Source organism: Hippichthys cyanospilos, chromosome 4 (genome assembly GCF_059441005.1).
Source record: "Hippichthys cyanospilos isolate Australia breed blue-spotted pipefish chromosome 4, RoL_Hcya_1.0, whole genome shotgun sequence".
In the NCBI taxonomy this organism is placed as follows: domain Eukaryota; kingdom Metazoa; phylum Chordata; class Actinopteri; order Syngnathiformes; family Syngnathidae; genus Hippichthys; species Hippichthys cyanospilos.
In genome coordinates, this window is record NC_142372.1 from 24317294 (window position 1) to 24335143 (window position 17850).

The 17850-nt window shown below is 39.5% G+C and overlaps 1 protein-coding gene across 5 annotated transcripts in view; it reads right to left on the bottom strand.

Annotated features, from left to right (window-relative positions):
• Positions 1-17850, bottom strand: part of LOC148425118 (multiple epidermal growth factor-like domains protein 11) — a 127804-nt gene that overhangs the window by 17919 nt on the left and 92035 nt on the right. For all 5 annotated transcript variants that reach the window (XM_088413850.1, XM_088413847.1, XM_088413846.1 and 2 more), the window contains exons 11-15: positions 17209-17329; positions 14459-14622; positions 14224-14326; positions 11660-11806; positions 5038-5172 (exon numbers count right to left, since the gene is read on the bottom strand). In XM_088413850.1, the coding sequence (XP_088269976.1) occupies positions 5038-5172; positions 11660-11806; positions 14224-14326; positions 14459-14622; positions 17209-17329 (670 nt within the window). The remainder of the gene's footprint in view (positions 1-5037; positions 5173-11659; positions 11807-14223; positions 14327-14458; positions 14623-17208; positions 17330-17850) is intronic.

Sequence of the window (17850 nt, forward strand, 5' to 3'; positions counted from 1 at the left end):
AAATTTTGGCGCTCAAGTGACCAAAACAAATCCTCGGGAATCTGGACAGTTTTAAAATATAAGGTTTTTCAAAATAAAATAACTTGGAAATAGTTGATTTGTCCTGTCCTTTTTGTTATGTCCAAATTTTAGAATGGGTTACATCGGAATAGACATACAGTGAACAGCAACTAACTCTTTTTTAATGCAAAGAAGATACACCAAACAAAGGCTGTCAGTGTCTCTCCAAAATAAAACATTGCTATAACTCTGTTATCAGGTAAGTACCAAACGCAAGAATTTTAGTATGTCTTATAAAAATGCACACAAATTACACTGATTGATTCAATTATATAAATGATTTACAATTGGTATTCATATCAATATAAAATTTTGATTAGATGCAAATAAGTACTTATCAATGTAAAACCTTTGCATATGCTAACATATGCCAACGGGAAATACCTGGCACAAATGAAAATGTTAAAATGCTAAATGCATTCAAGGCAGCAATATATAACATGCTGAAGAACTAACATTAGCGAGCATGTTAACTACAGTCACAAGTTGTCGGATCAACAAACAAACTAATTTTGGACAAATGATAATAAATGACAACATTCTTAAAAAGAAAGTACATCTTACAGACACTTGTGGGACCGATTTTACGGACAGAAAGAACAACGTGTGTGTCACTGACAGTGACTGCTCTCCACCGAAGCAACATCGTCCTTCCTCACTACAAAATGTAATATCAACAGCGGCTAGAGGCAGCGCCAAAAAACAAAGATCAAGCCAAGCAAAGCACAAATGAGTTAACTGTTAAAGGATAAACTAAATCAGCTCTAAAACATCGTGATTTCAGATGCAGCTAATGCGGCCTGGTACCAGATGTTTCAGGAGCGGTTTTGGGCCACGGACCGGGGTTTGGGGACCTCTGTTCTAGAGTGTAGACGCTACACTCTTCACCACCAGTGTAGAGGGTCCATAAAAGCATTGTGAATGAAAAGAAACTCCAGTCCTATGCTGGGGTAAGTGCCTGGTGTGTGAGACTAGTGATGTGTCAGTGTCTAATGTCGGCAATAACACCGGACATCAGATTCATCCGGGTTACCGAGGTTTCTGTGGATTGGCTCAAAGATGCAGCTGAATAACTAATAGAGGACAGGCCGTCTTCATGTTAAATGGTAATGAATATTTTACAGCTGACTTCTCGAGTGTCTCCATTTAGGAATCAACTTGGAAATGAACCTTTGACTGTTTTCATTGATGAGTTAACATCTGCTTAACCCACAGAAATGTTAATTACGCAATGTTATACTACAGTGCAGAAAGACTGTGATAAAATACACTCCCAGAAATGGAATGCGTGTAATGAATGTAATGTGTAGAATGTTAAAATAGAACGCATATTTGGCTAAGGTCAACGGGACACAATAGCAAAACCCACATAGGACGGCAGGAGCCACAACTTGAACCTCAGCCGTAGAACTGTGAGGCAGGTAACCAACCGCTCGTCCACTATGATAGAACATTTACGAACCTAAAGTAACTAACTCGAAGATGTCACGTTCTGTCTGGGTTTTTTGGGTTTTCGGATTTAGTTTAAGTAGTTTTGGTTCATTTCGTCTGACTAATTCGTGTTGGTTTCCCAGCGCCTGCCTTTTTCTCAGTCTCGTTAGTTTTATCCCGTCCACCTGTTGTCCGTGTGTCCCCGCTCCTCACGTGTTAGCCAATCCGGTTCCCCTGCCTCTTGTCCCCGTCCAGCTGTAGTGTGTTTTCTGTAAGTAGTTTTCATGTATTTAAACCACCGTCCCTCTGTCGCCTTCGTCGGATTATTGCACCTCTTACCCCACTATATCTTCAATTCGTGTTTCCTGCGCCGCTGTGTTTTTCCCCTCCTACTCGCCCTCCATTCTTCCCAGTCATCCGAATTAAGTCTCGTGAGTTATATTCCATTCCTCATTTATTTTGCTACTTTGTCCAGTTTTTGTCTACTGCTTTTCCTGACTTGTTTTATTATTAAAAGAGCATTTTTGTTTGAGCACACCCTCTCCGTCCTCCTGCGTTTTTTGAGTCCCTTTCCCTCCATCGCCTCACGCCGCCATGCCACAACGTGACAGAAGATCTATTAAACCATACAGAAATAATTAAGGTGCCACATCGAAACATTGTGGTTCAACTTTTTGACTTTGCGATTTTGGTCTTGGGGCAACCCTAACTGCGGTATTCCTCTAGTTCCAGTATTTCATCAGAGGTCCCTAAACGCATTTGTATGAAATAGCATTTGTAGTTCAGTTACACGATTTATTTAATCAATGTAATTTGTATAATTTTTCATACATTTTAAGGCGGGAGTCTCAAAAGTATTTTTGAGACTATCTCCCCCCTTCACAATAAAAATCTCAAGAGTCGACTGGTTCGTGATGACACTGACATACTATATAGCAAATAGTACCAGTGTCAAAGAAACCCCATTATCAGATGGGGCAGATCCTGACAAATCAGCCTCGTAAGCGTTATGCGTGCTGTAATGGTATGATGGTTACCAATTTGATTGGAACATTAGTGCTTATGGGAAAATGATTCCAGACCATTAAAGTACTTTTTATTGTGAAGATTGATGATCTGAAGGAAAGTGGAAAAATCACGCTCTTTAAACAGCATCTTAATATGTCTCAACCGCCAAATGTAAGGATTTTCTCAGCAAGGGTGATTGCTCACAAACAATAATTTTAAAACATTTGTGAAGCACATTATATGAATACCACCCTTTTTAGATAAAGCCATATTTTTTCAGGTTTCTTTACAATTCCTAAGAGTTTTAAGGCTGATTAAGGTGTGTTTTATTCTTATTGTTTTTGCCCATTGCCTTTAACAACTTTGGGGCTGAGAAATCTCAGGAGAACACCCTTTAGCTAAAGTCGTTCAACCTGCCAAACAAGATGCTGACCCAATGCCTTTTCTGTCACCAGAACACATTGCCTGTGTGGGCAGGTGGGACATGAGAGAACCACATCACCTTCCTGATGTATGCCACAGAAACACTTATGGCAGACCCCCTCATTCAGTCTGATGAGGGCCTGGAGCTACAGTATTTCTTCTCCGATCGGCACAACACGGTGATTGGGATCAGAACAGAACACCGGAACACTCCGTATTTATCTGCGCTTCAATTTAATGATTTAAATGTTCTAAATATATTACATGAATAATGTGAACATAATACTTATATTGTTCACGAGTACTGTTGTGACCATGACCACTCATTTGTGTTTTTGATGCATTCTACAAGTCTTCTACATGTACAGTACTGTGTATTTAAAATTGATATATCCAGTTGGGTATAAAACTTTCAATTTATTAGCAACGCAAACCTCTCACGACAGCTCCGTTCTGTGTAATGTCACAGTCACTTAATGGCTGCCAATAACTATTGTGGTTTGAAATCATAAAAGCATTCTTTACCATTTATTGTCATGTCAGATATACATCACGATCAAGACCGTGTCCAGCCTTCTCGAACATGCGCCATGATTTTCAGCTGATTGATGAGACTTCTGTTAGTGTCAGTGACAATCATTATGATTCATTGAATTTTACTGTCACAACATGAAGCAGGAAAGTCAAGTCAATGCAGTTTTATCTGGATCAGTGGTGTCAATAGTACTGCCCGTGGTCCGGATCCGGGCCTTAAGGATGTTATAGCCGACCTGCAAGGATATTTTATGAAACATTACAAAAATTATTAGGACCGAACCCATTAGCAGTCATGCACATAAGAGGTACGCAGGTATGTGTGCGAGACAGAAATTACTGATGTAAAACATTGTGTGCTTCACGTCGTGCATTAGCATAACCTCTCTTTATTTAACAGGCATGAAAACTGTAAATGTAGCTCAACTTGTGGCTAACCATCAAGCTGATCGAGAAGCAACGCAGTAGATTGCAACACGCTGCAACACGAAGTCCCTGGAACGTCAAACTGCACTTGCGCGGGGACGAGACAATTTCACCTATATATATATATATATATAATATATATAATATATATATATATATATATATATATATATATATATATATATATATATATATATACAGTATATATATATATATATATATATATATACAGTATATATATATATATATATATATATATATATATATATATATATACTGTATGTGTGTGTGTGTTTAGATAATATAGATGAGACGAATCTTTTGAGGTGATATTCCCTGTTGTGTTCCTTCGCATGTTATATATATTAATGTACTATCCATTTTGGCAAATGACAGCATCTCGTCTGCTTGGAGGATTATGCATCATAACGGTATGATGATTCTTTGCACATTTATAGATTGAAGTAAAAATCATTTTTATTTGAATCAAATCGTTTTGTATCAAAAATTGATTCTGAATCGAACCAGAGACCCCAAAATTGGAATCGAATTGTGAGAAAGTCAAAGAGTCCCGCCCATATACTGCAAAGTCCACGGTCTGCCAAATTCACCTACAAAGAAAAACCTAGACTTGCCCATGCATAAAAATGAACAACGTGCGTCGGTCCGCAAAATTAAAATAAATCACTCAACCGCATATTTAATGTTGTGAGGGGGAAAACACACAACTAGATAATTTTTCATAATTGTTCAGACCTAATTTCAAAGTATTGCTCATGACAATCACATCTCGTTTCCCCCCCTGTTCCCCTGCATTGTCTATCTGGTTTGGTCCGAGGTAGATTGGAAAGTGATTGCTGCGGTGGCCAGGAACATAATGTAAAGGTAGCATTATTACTGCAATTGTAGGCTAAATTTAGATTCACAGTCGAATGACGTATTATCATTTCTGTTTCTGAACTGAGCACTTACATTTGCATATACCTTCTTATTTTGGTGCAATACATGCTTTGTGTAAGTTCACTTTTCCATTCGAGTTCATGTGAAAAACACATTGTGAAATCCTCCACTCACCACATTAACATTTAAGAGCATTTTGGTACATGTTTCGAAGTCAAAAGACTAAAGTACAACTTGGGAGAAGTGTCAACTTACCCTGGTTGCAGAGGGTGCCAAAGAAACCAGACAAACACTCGCAGTGGCCAGTGATGTGGTGACAAGGTCCATCACTATGGATGCACTGAGGACACGACTGGCTACAGCGATGTCCATAGAAACCAGGTGAACAGGCTGCATAGACATACACAGTTAGTCAGATTGTCTGGGATGCAGAGGTCCATTCTGCTGGGGGAGTCACAATTTCATTATCATGAAGTTCCTGTTATTCCCCCCAATATTCTTACCCAATGAAATTCCCTATCTTTGAGTCAACTCGTCAGTAGCGTAACCTTTGCTTTGTTAGCCTTCCGTTACTGATCCTGCCGCATAAGTCTTGCTAAAACCTTTAATTTCTTTTAATTGATGTTTGCCTGAGTGGAAAGCCAGACCACTGAGATGCTCTACCATTTCTCTCATGCTCCTAATTAAGACAATTGACTAAACTTTGAACCAAGAGCTCTTGAATCGATTCCACTGATGCAGGAAGAAACAAAGGGAAGCTGATGCGTGGAATCCATTCACAAATGGAAAGCCACGAATGGTGTACATACGCTACCAGTCGTAAGAGTTTGTTCTTGACACCTTTCCGTATGCCTGTTTCCAAGCAAAGTCGATCAAAGATAAGGACTTCAAAATACCACGTCATGTTGTTACTGTTTATGTTACCTACCGGTAGATTGAAATGTATTCATTCTGGACTACCGACCAGGGTAACACTTTTGGATTTTTCAAAATAGTTCATTTTGCTTTCAATCTGGCTTGGTGGCTCGGTGAGGCATTGGATAGCACATCTGCCTCCCAGTTCATGGACCCAAGTTCAAATCCATCTCGCTCCGGGCTTCCCGAGTGGCGTTTGAAAGTTCTCCTAGAGCCCGCGTGGGTTCTCTCCTGGCACTCCGGCTTCCCCCCACACTCCTAACACATGCATGGCAGGTATATTGGACATTCTAAATTGTCCTTAGGTGTCACTGTGTGTGTGAAGGATTGTTTGTCTCTGTGTCTCTTACATTTGGCTGGAAACCAGTCAAGGGTGTACCCCGCCTGCTGCCCAATAGTCAGCTAGGATAAGCACCAGATAGCCTGCGACCTTTGTAAGTGGCTATAGAAAATTGATTCTTTTTAATAAATTTTTCAAATCAGTTTTAGTATTTGAGTTTGACTTTTTTTTTAAATATTGTGTGGATTATTTATTGAATGTAAGTTTAAAAAAAAAGATCCCCATTGTCTAGATTTCTCAGACTGAACGTCCTTTTTTCATGCAGACATACAACAATACCAACATAAACACAATTTAAATGAACTTCAAAAGGTCTCCATCCATGCATTTTCTATTGCCGCTTAGCCTAACTCGAGTTGAAGGGGTTGCTGGTGCCTAACCCAGCAGTTTCGGGTGGTAGGCGGGGGACACACTGGACTGTTTGCCAGCCAATTGCAGGGCACACAGGGACAAACAATCACCCAATCACACTTAAGGACAATTTAGTTTGTCCAACACACCTGCCATGCATGTTTTTGGAACTTGGGTAGAAGCTGGAGTGCCCGGAGAGAATCCAGGCGGACTCGGGGAGAACATGAAAACTCCACACAGGAAGGCCAGAGTCAGCTGGATTTGAACTCGGGACTCTGAATTGTGAGGCGGAGGTGCGAACCACTCTTCCACCGAGTAATAAGCAGTAAACAATTCGACCATATAGCAATTAAAAAAAAGAAAATTACACAATGAGAAAAAACCCCCCCATAGATATTAAATCATAATCAGTACATTGAAAATGGTTATTAAAAGTAGTGCAAAGAGAACAAGCTGTTGATTTTGCTTTTGGCACTCGCGACCATAGCAGTCATCTTTCACAGACTCATTTATAACATTGTTGAGTAAATGGAGCATTGCAGTGTTTATATTGAAGATAAGTACAGTTGTCGGCCATTTAAATGATGATCCATCCATTGGGTCTTTTAGCAGTATGGCTTGTGAAGGACGAGGAGGGGGGCCTTTCTTTTCCGTTAAACTCCCATACCTCTGATGGAAGGCACAATTGTTTGGGTGATTCTCTTTTGCAGTATCGGTCAATCTAAGCAATTCAGAATGTTGCATGTAATCAAATGAAATGTTATTGGGGTCCCCCTCCCAAAGAACATTGAGGCTGAAAAGTTTACCTTTTCCCTGTTCTAAAGGTTTCCATTCGACACAATGGCCTCGAGTCACAATTGTTGTTGATTCTCACTTGGGTTTATTGGACCTGGCGTAGATCCAACAAGATACTTTGGGACCTGATTAAGTAGTGGGGGGGGCTAACCTTCGTGTTTTTAACAAAGGTCTAAACAAAAAATATGCAAAAGTCATTAGCTGTGATAGAAAACAGTTATTGATTGAATTAAGACATGTAAGCTGGGACTTGCCTTGTTTTCTTCTTGTGCGGCATTTGTTTGTACATTGATTCGTTCTGATATGAATGAAAAGTAAGCACGTTTGCCAACTACAGTAGTTAACTCATCTGGCTCTGTCTCAGAGTCTGAGGTTCGAGCAATTCAATCTCTTCGGCTGTGTTCCAAAACCATACATTTTAGGGTTAACTCAAGATTCTAATTGTCCTAAGTTGTAAATGTGAATGGTTGTTGTTGTTTCTTCAGTATTTGCCCTGTTATTGGCTGGCTACCTCTCCTTTTTTTTTAAAGCAGAGGTGTTATTTATGTCATAAGCGATATTGAAGTTATACTTTTTTTTCAGTGGAGTGGCATGACCGTGAAGTCAAATGACTACCGTCCCATAGCGCTCACCCCAATCACAAAGTGCTTTGAGAGGATTGCCATGACTCATATAAAAAAGACAGACACCGTGGACCCTTTACAATTTGCATATCGTCATAACCGGTCCACAGATGCTGCAGTCAAAACCGCCATCCACACAACGCTCACGCACTTAGAGGACACGTATGTAAGAATGCTCTTTGTCCATTATAGTTCAGCATTCAACACAGTCATTCCTGACAAACTGACAGATAAACTCTTCACACTCGGTCTGGCACCTCTGCAACTGGGTGCTAAACCTTCTCAATGGCAGACTACAATCAGTCACAGTCCACAACTGCACATCCAGCACCAGAGCTGTAAGGGACACCCCAGGGCTGTATGCTGAGCCCCTTGTTTTACACACTCTTCACCTATGACTGTGTCGCCTCACAAAACAACACCAGTGTAATTAAGTATGCAGCTGACACGACAGTCATCGGGCTGATCACTGGTAGGATTGAGACAGCATATAGGAAAGAGCTGGCAGACCTTGTGGCCTGGTGTCGCAGCAACAATGACCACCTCAACACAGACAAGAGCAAAGGACTGATCATAGACCCAACGCGGCAGATGGAGCCGTACAAACCACCACTATTCATCAATGGGACAGAGGTGGGGAGGGTGAAAGCTTTCAAATTCCTCTGCACCTACATCTGGAGGATCTCACCCGGTCCCACAACACTTGACAGATCATTAAGAAGTCCCAACAGAGACTGTACTTTCTGCGAAGACTGAAGAAATTTGGCATGCCAAATTATCAACAACCTCTACAGATGTACAATCCAAAGTGTCCTCTCCATCTCCATCACAGTCTGGTACTGTAACAGCACACTACTGGACAGGAAGTGTAATCAAGACCTCACAGCGCACCTGCGGAATAGTCTTCCCCTTACTGCAGGACATATACCACACCAGGGTTCTGTGGATGACACACATCCTCATCAGGGACAAAACTCACCCACAACACAATCTGTTTGAACTGCTGCCATCAGGCAGACGCTACAGCAGCCTGAGGGCCAGGACCACCCTGCTGGCGAACAGCTTCTACCCACAGGCCATCCGGATTCTGAACAAATCTCTCACGCACCAATCTGCCTCATCACCAGTCACTTTACCGCATGCGCACATGCGCCTAACAAACCCTTCACAGTGCAGGAAAGCTGCTAAATACATAATGTTTTGCACTACATGATATTTTGCACTATCGTGCTCATAAATATACAGTTTCTTCCACTCAATCAGTTCCATAATATGCTTGGAATATAAGTAGTTCATTATTACTGCCCTTATTGCTTTATTACTGTTCTTTTGTTTTTGGTTTTATTGCCTACCTTATTATTAGCTCTATTATGGAATGTAGTCTGCTCGGGGAAATGAACAGAATAAAAATGTCATTGTGTGGTATTACTATGCACACGACAATAAACCTCTTGAATCTTGAAGGAAGGAAGGAAGGAAGGAAGGAAGGAAGGAAGGAAGGAAGGAAGGAAGGAAGGAAGGAAGGAAGGAAGGAAGGAAGGAAGGAAGGAAGGAAGGAAGGAAGGAAGGAAGGAAGGAAGGAAGGAAGGGAGGAAGGAAGGAAGGAAGGAAGGAAGGAAGGAGAGGAAGGAAGGCAACTTGCAAGTTTGGTATTTAAGCCAGAAAGTCAAATCAGTACTTCATGGACCACATAAAATGTGGCGGACTGGATCTAGCCCCCGGGCCTTGAATTTGACACCTGTGGTCTAAAGCAAGGTGGGTTAATTAGGCTCTAGCACATTTCTTAACTTAATAAGGATATGTGCTGTATAAAATGGATGGATGTTTGAATATAATGTAAATGACCTACTGTTTAAAGGAGTTGCCTTGCACTGGGACTTCAGAAAGAAGCATAAAAATATGTCAACAGGGAATGATCTGCTAGCAACTGATTCAATGTGTGTTCATTAAGATATGCACAAACTATTCATCCTTAATGTTTGTGCTGACATTTTTTTGTAAAGTTTTGTATGAGCATTACTTTGGTCTCTATTGTACAGGGTGATTGAAAAGTACCTCTCTATGTGAAAATACTTATAATTTATTCCTATGTTGCAATATATTATAATATATTTTTTGTGTATGTTCCATGATGTATGGCAAATAAATGTTATTGTTTTCTTTTAAAAATAATTGTATTGTTTGAAATTTGAAAGCCTATAAAAAAGGCCATCTTCGAACTTGAACAACAGCCCTCAACCTTCATAAAGCGGCTAACGAGGCATGTAACGGCAGGCTCAGATTTTGAGTCACTTTTGTCGGCTTTCAGAATAAACAAGTAAGCCTATACGTCATGGAACATGCATCAAAAAAATGAAAAGAATAATACAACTCATGAATCTTAAGTATTTTAAAGCAGGAGGATACTTTTCAACCACCCTGTATATTGTTTAGCTGAAACAGATTAAACATATTTAAACTATATTGTAAAAATAGCTCACCAGTGATCATTGTGATTTCACAATGCTGGTGAGGAGGTGACAAGGGATATTGTTACTACTCATTCAGCGCTCTCGTTTGCCTGGGTCCCCAACAGAACAGAACAGAACAGAACAGATCAAGGCGGTTAAAGGGGAAGTAGTCTTTCTCTCTCTCTCTCTCTCTCGCTCTCTCTCTCTCTCTCTCAATGTGTTGTTCTACCTTTTTAAAAATTTTGTTTAATCTTATTTCATATTATGAAAGCTATATAATTTATAGCTAGCTTCAAATAGTAGCGGCTGTCCACATGTTATTTTTTGGGATGTTCTTAACGAATCAAAACTCAGCAAATGTAAAAAAAAAAAAAAAAAAAAAAAAAAAAAGACAGTTTCCCTTTACTCTGTCTAATAAAGCAGACTGAAGTTGTATGATTATTCTTTGCATGTTTATATATTGAAGCAGAAATCATTTTTGATTGAACAGACCCCAAAAGCGGAATCGAATCGTGAGACAGTCAAAAGCCCCTTTCACACCAAACGTTCCAGGAACTCTGAGTTCCTGGTTGCGGAGGTTCTGGGTCCGAGGGACAGCGGAAGGGGTAGCTTATTGAAATTGGACTGATTTAGGATGAGAGTTGTGCCAGAGATTCCCACCCAATCAAATCAATGTAACTATTTTGATTGAAATCAAAACATCAACCATCGTCCATATACTCTTTTATTCAGACTATTTACTAACTTTTATCACAACTTAATCTGCCAATTTTTTTTTAATTCCCACAGGTCACATTTTCTCATAGTAGAGCTCTTGTTATGAGATTTCATCGGCAGGATCTCGTTCAAAAAAAGCCTCCTCAAAGTGCAATCTGTAGGACCGAATAACATTAATTCTGCATTTTTTTTAGTATAAGTAACAAGTCAAGTAATACACAATCAGGTAACAATGAGCCCAAAAGTAAAACGCGAAAACTAAATGCTTGGGAAGATCGAGATGAGGACCAAATAACGCCATGTTGAAGCGAATCAAGCTTTTTTTCCAAAATGGACTGTTATAATCAATGGTTGCAATTTGATCAATTATTTTAATAAATTTTACTGTGACATTTAGTAATGTTTGTTGTTGGTTTTTGCTCACATCTTGTCAATAGTTTGAATCTTAAATTTTACTGTGTGACTTTTTGGGACCCCAAACATTTCAGTTTTTTAGTATTGCGAGTCCTGCGGAACCAACACTTTCCAGAGGTAAAATGAGCACCGCTCATTACCGAGTTATCCCGAAATTGCATAAGTTTTCATAAAGTGACTAGCGCTACCTTTTGCATGCAATCATGCCATATGCATGGTATCATTTTTTTAATTCATTTTTTTGAGCGTGGGAGCATATTAGGCTTTCTTACTTCGTTTGCAGTTGGTGCCACGGTAACCAGGAGCACACACACATGTGCCGTCCTCAGAAGAGCATGAACCTCCATTCACACAGGTGCAGCTGTAAGAGCAGTTGGGTCCCCAATATCGCTCATTGCACACACTGTCACAATGGACACCTATAAAAATAACAACATATACAGGCATACACGGACGCACGCACGCACATACACACACACACAGACACATACATATATAATTTAATTATAATTTGATTGAGTTATTTTTCTTTTTCTTGATATTTTCGTTAGACGTGCGTGGTTAGAAATGAGCATCGTTGCACGATTGTGGAAATGAACGCACTTCCAACTAATACTGAATGGTCTAACACGGTGGTTCTCAAAGTGAGGTGGACGGAATTCCGAGGGTGAATTGGCCTGACTGTCCGGGGTTTGTGAAATAATTTGGGTTCTTAATAAAAAAATATATTTGTATTCATTTAATTTTATTTATCTTAAAATGTGAATTTATTCATAACTAATCAATAAAACAATCAAGTCAACCAGTTTAATATATTTAAAACAATGTGATCATTTGGAAATTTGTCAAATAGATTCAAAAAATCTACGTCATCATCAAAGAGCTTGACCTTCGCGCCCTCTTGTTTTTTGTGCTTTTAGGTGTTTTATGTTTCTATCCGCACTGTTATTTCATTGTAAAGCCCGTTGGTTGACAATGATCTTCTTAAATGTGCTTTATCAATAAAACTTGACTTGACTTGCTAATCTACTTAGCAATGGATGGATTTGTAAGCTTTCCAAACAAAGAACGTGCAAAGAGGACTTCGTACATCATATTTGGATTCATTGAAATCAGTAATGGATGACCAAAATGGCTTAATGTTTGTTGTTTGTTTGTTTTGGGGGGGCAAACATTTGCAATGGGGGTCCTTAGAATATATACTTTCCTGAAAGGGGTCCCTGACTCCAAAAAGTTTGAGAACCCCTGATTAAGGATCTAATCACCCTCTCCTATCCATAGTTGTGCTGCCAAGATGATAGTGATAAGAGGACATGCATTCACTGAATTGACACTAACTAACACAAACTTGATTAACCCTAACCAAACAGATCCACTTGATTTTCCAGAATTTAATATCCTTTGAACTTATAACTCAATAAATTTATCAGGATTTTCTGGCAAAAAGTCTACTCATTCTGATGTAAGTTTGTAAGTTTTGATGTAAGTTTTCCAATTCCAGGATGCAATGAATGTTCTGACAATGTTATGTTATGCAATCGCGCTTATAGCTCACCTATTAAGACGGGGAGCATCAGTACTGAAGCTTATCTTATGAAAAATTGCTACATAAATACACCATTTGTTGCCACGGAGATTATTACTGCCCCTTATAAATGTACTACAAGTTTAGGCAAAACCCTGGAATCCTCACAATCAGCCGAAGGGTTTTTTTTTTTTTTTTTTTGCCCTTTAATCATTCTCATGTCTCCATCTTTCATCAGTTTTACATTTGTGTCCTAGGAGAGAGTCTTAAAGAATGGATCAGAGCTGCCGGTTTTCACAGGGGACAGTCTGGAGGCTGCAGTACCCATGAGACTCCCAGTACATTAATTCATATTTACACACCCAACATACCCCCTCCTCGACACACTCACACAAGTGTGCAAATAGGACATTTCTTCATCCTTCCTCAGTAACTTGGCATATCAGTGGCTCATTAGAAAGTTCCTTTGACGTAGAATATGAGAGAATATGAAAGTGAAGTGTCAGCAGCCATCATAATGATTCAATTAATAAACTATCTTTGAGCCGTACTGTGGGTGCAAAGCAGTTGCCCTGTCTGTCAGACTGCATTTACATGCAGTCAACAGCCCTTTTAAACGCGAATACTCCCAATATTTGGGTTTTTAAATGCCACGTGAACACATGCAAATAACCTGAATGAAGCTATATTTGAGTTTTTAAACACCAGAGTAAGTGACCATGCAAACGCATTCGGGTTACCTACTTTGAACGCTCTCCACCAAGAATATTGGTCTCTTTTGTACAGAATTACAATATTTGTCTGAGTACATGTCGAGTTTGACTTGTAACTGCAAAACTTCTTATCTTGACTCGTCTTCTCCCGCCGAAGAAATTAAAAACTGCCCTTTTTGTTTAAACTTGATTTACTGGTGTCCCTGGCCTTTTCTGGTGGTGAGACTTTGGTGATTTAGGGCTATACAAATAATTTGATTTGAGTGAGAAGACGAGGGGAGCACACACAAGAATACTATGTCCCAGGATCCCCGAGACCGGGGCATAACATTTGATGCAAGAGGTCCCAGGTTCAAATCCCGGATGAGCCCCCATTCAAATGTTATGCCCTGGTCAAATGTTATGGTATTACAGTATTATGAGGGGTATTATAAGGAGTAGGATATCACTCAAGGCATGAGTGTACTTAATTTCCAATGGAAGAAATCAACATATACATTAGCTCTGGGTTTGGTCTAGCCATAATTACTCCACTTTCTGGCAGATTGGTGACTGTAAATTTATCTGAATATTCTCTTGCAGTGAGTGCACGTCTTACCTTTCCAACCTGCAACACAGCGACAAGTGCCAGTTACTGGATCACAGCCATCAGCATTTGCACAGTCACATCGCTCTTTGCAGTCGAGGCCATATGAGCCCTCCTACAAGCCAAGAAACAAACGAGCCAGAGTATACGCAAATTTCAAGCTTACTGGTGTGTCAAACGAACAAATGAACACAACAATAGACATGTTATTAAACTATTGAGGAAAGTTAATTCCATGAGCACTAACATGGCATGGTATGTCACACAATTCACCCCTCCAGCCAGGAGAACAGGTACAGGTTCCATTAACAGGGTCACAGGCTGCCCCGTTAGCACACTGACATGTCTGATTACACCCTAAACCCCAGTTTCCACTGGAACATGGGATGGAACAGTCAACTCCCTGCCAACCTGGATACAGAACCAAAATGAATATTAGTCAATTAGCAAATCTTAGATGTGTACACATTAAATTATTATCAATTATTAATATTTATACTAATTCTAATAGTTTGAGGGGAGACAATTCAAAAGACAACCAGGTCGCACACACATGGGGAGATGTCAAAGGGTAAGGGTCTGCGCCTCTTGAAATAGAAGACGGCCTAGCTCAAGGGCAGTTTTCAGGAAGTAAACTAGCATCACGCCGACAATGAGCTGACATTTTAAATAGAGTATTTGTTTTCAGTGGACCAAATCGCCACCCTTTGGTTCCAAAGCACAAGTCCTTAGTTACCAAAGTTCTCTATGTACAAGTCGAGTTTTTTGTTCTCATTTTCAACCCCCATGTTGGGGGGCGGGGTTTTGACTTATACCCGCATAGCTCAAAACAGACCAATTTTTTTCCACAAATCTGTGTTTGAATAACATTAATTCCAATATGAAATAAGTAATATCATGTCATTTATTAGGCTTGAAATGATGATATATACCTTTAATTCAATATGGTATTCATCCATTTGAGCGCGTTTGCACTTTCAATGCACTTTCGTCAAGCGCCGCCTTATTGCCTCTGTGCTGTCAACAACAATAATTTTTTTGGGAGGTCTTTGACGGATTATGAAAAGACGGCTTGACTTGTCTCCTTCAGTCCTTCGACGTGTGCTTGATTCTGACAACAGTCATCACTTGGGTAGAGAAGGTCCCAAGTAAGATGATCAGCAAATCACCTCCGAAGACCACCATTTCAAACAAAGTGGACGGGTCTGAAGATGACTACCCGTGAAATAGCAGGAAGGACATCCGGGATTTAACTGGAAGGAGCTATTTGGTGTGTCAGATGGTTATGATGACTTCTGAATTCATATTCAGTTGTGTCAAAAAAATAAAATATTGAAACTTCAAATTGTTTTATTGTTGCAACATTAGTTTTAGTATTTGCGTCTACGTTGGGCGCACATTGCCTCACACTTGCCCCGTTTCCGCCCCACCCACTCCACCAATAATCACAACGGTATTTAATTCGATATACGATGAAGACATGCGTCTAAATGAACTGTAATTTCATCATTTTAATGACACACACCATGTGTTTTGATTGGACAACCATGGGATGTGTAACCACTAAAGTCAGGGGTAGACTTATACTTATGTTTTTGTAACATTCACCCAAATTTAAGTAAAAAAGGAGGGGTCGACTTATGCACAAAGTTGACTTGTACACAGAGAAATACAGTAACATAAAAAAAAGAAAATCTAACAAAATAACATTTTGTTTCAAAATAGTTCGGATACATCGATTGTATGTATCTTTTATAGACAAGACACTGAACCCTAATTTGCTTCCAGTGCTTTGGGTGGCAACAACAACCGCCATTGGTGTGTGAGTGTGCATGGGTGTGAACTAGGGATGGGGAGAGACATGAGATGTCTTCACGAGATTGAGTTACGAGACTGAGATGAGTCGTTTCTAAAATTTGTAATATGAATTATTGCCTTTTTCAGTTTTTAAAATGTCTTATTTTTACTGGGCAAACTGCAACAAAATTAATGATTTAGCGTGCATATGTAACGATAAGAGGAGTGACTTATTTTTCAGCTGCAGTTTTGATATTTCCTAATACTGAATAGTCTAACAAAATGAATACAGCTTTTGTTAGCTGTAGTGTATGCCGTTTTGTGTGTGTGTGTGTGTGTGTGTGGGGGGGGGGGGGGGTTCAGTGTTTACAAACTGTCTTTTTTATATCGACCCATATTTTGCCATTATTTTCTTCATTGGAAAAATCAAAATAATTTTGATTTGAAAACAATCGGAGTAGCCAGTATTTCTCCAGTAGGGCTGCAGGTATTGAGTGTTTTGACTGTAGTGATAAAGCTAACGACAGCGCCATCTCATTCACCATATAACAGCATTACGGGAGGAACATAATCAAGAATGATAAGCTGTCTTCTACTCTTCTTTGCACCAATAACAAAAGACCTCATGACGCACATACATAAATCAAATAAATAAATTAAATTAATCTTTTTGCGTGGTGAATAACAAATAGAGACACAGAAGACTGAATAACAGATTTCCACATGATTGTGACTGACCAACTTTTATGCATTTTTGATAATCAGTATTTTTTTTTTGGTTACATTTATATAACCCTTGCACCCTTATATTTTGGTCACTGACACAAAGTGACCCAGGATCCACAGAAAATAGTCATTCTGGTTTGTTCAAAGGTGGTAAGTGTGAACGGCGAACGTTCATGCTGTCAGCATCATAATGCAGAGACATTTATTTAACTCTGACTGGTCTCACCTGAAAATGTGGAGCACTTGAGCACAAAAAAACCCCAAAACATCTCGTGCTGTGCAAGGACAACAAATCTCATCCCATCCCTAGTGAGAACACTATATAACTCCATTTAATCTGGCTTTGTGTAACAATCTATTGTACACACTGGTGTGTTTTGATAAAACTAAAACTAGGCAACTTATATTTAGCCTTCTGGTTAGCAGCAAAATGTGGGGACGGGAGAATATTGATCACAAATAGGGGCGAACCACCTTCTCTGCAGATGCACGAGCCATCGACGTGTGAGCATGAGATCTCATTGTGACAAAAACATGACGATGTGCAATTGGTCCCATACAGGCCTATGGGACAGATCATAGAGCAGTCCTCACCCTGGTAAAAGAAAATGAAAAGATGGGGCTTACACAACAGGACACAGACATTGATTTACAGAATTTCTATCATTTATTCTACTGATGGGCACAGAGAAGCTAAATGCAATCCTGTCCGACATATTGGGCAAAGAGAGGACTTCACTCTGGACTCATCTTATGTCATTCAATTGGCACATACCAAAACAAACATACAGGATTTTGCAATGTACTGTGCTGTATTCAATGAAAGATATGTTGATTGAGGGAGCATGACCACTGTTGCGATTAATTGTTGAAATTGGAGTGTGGTTCGTAATGACGACCTTTAATCCCGACCACTTGGTAGCCACGTTTCCTCAGCTTTCGACAAAAGGAAACTACAGTATTTCTGTTCTACAGGACATCATTTGTCACCTTCAACCATCACCCATGCTATAAAATAAACCCAAATAAATCTACACTGAAGACCCGAATATTACAAAAAGTTAATAACAAACACATTGAGTTTGTGTAACTTGTTCATACTTTTGAGTAACTTTA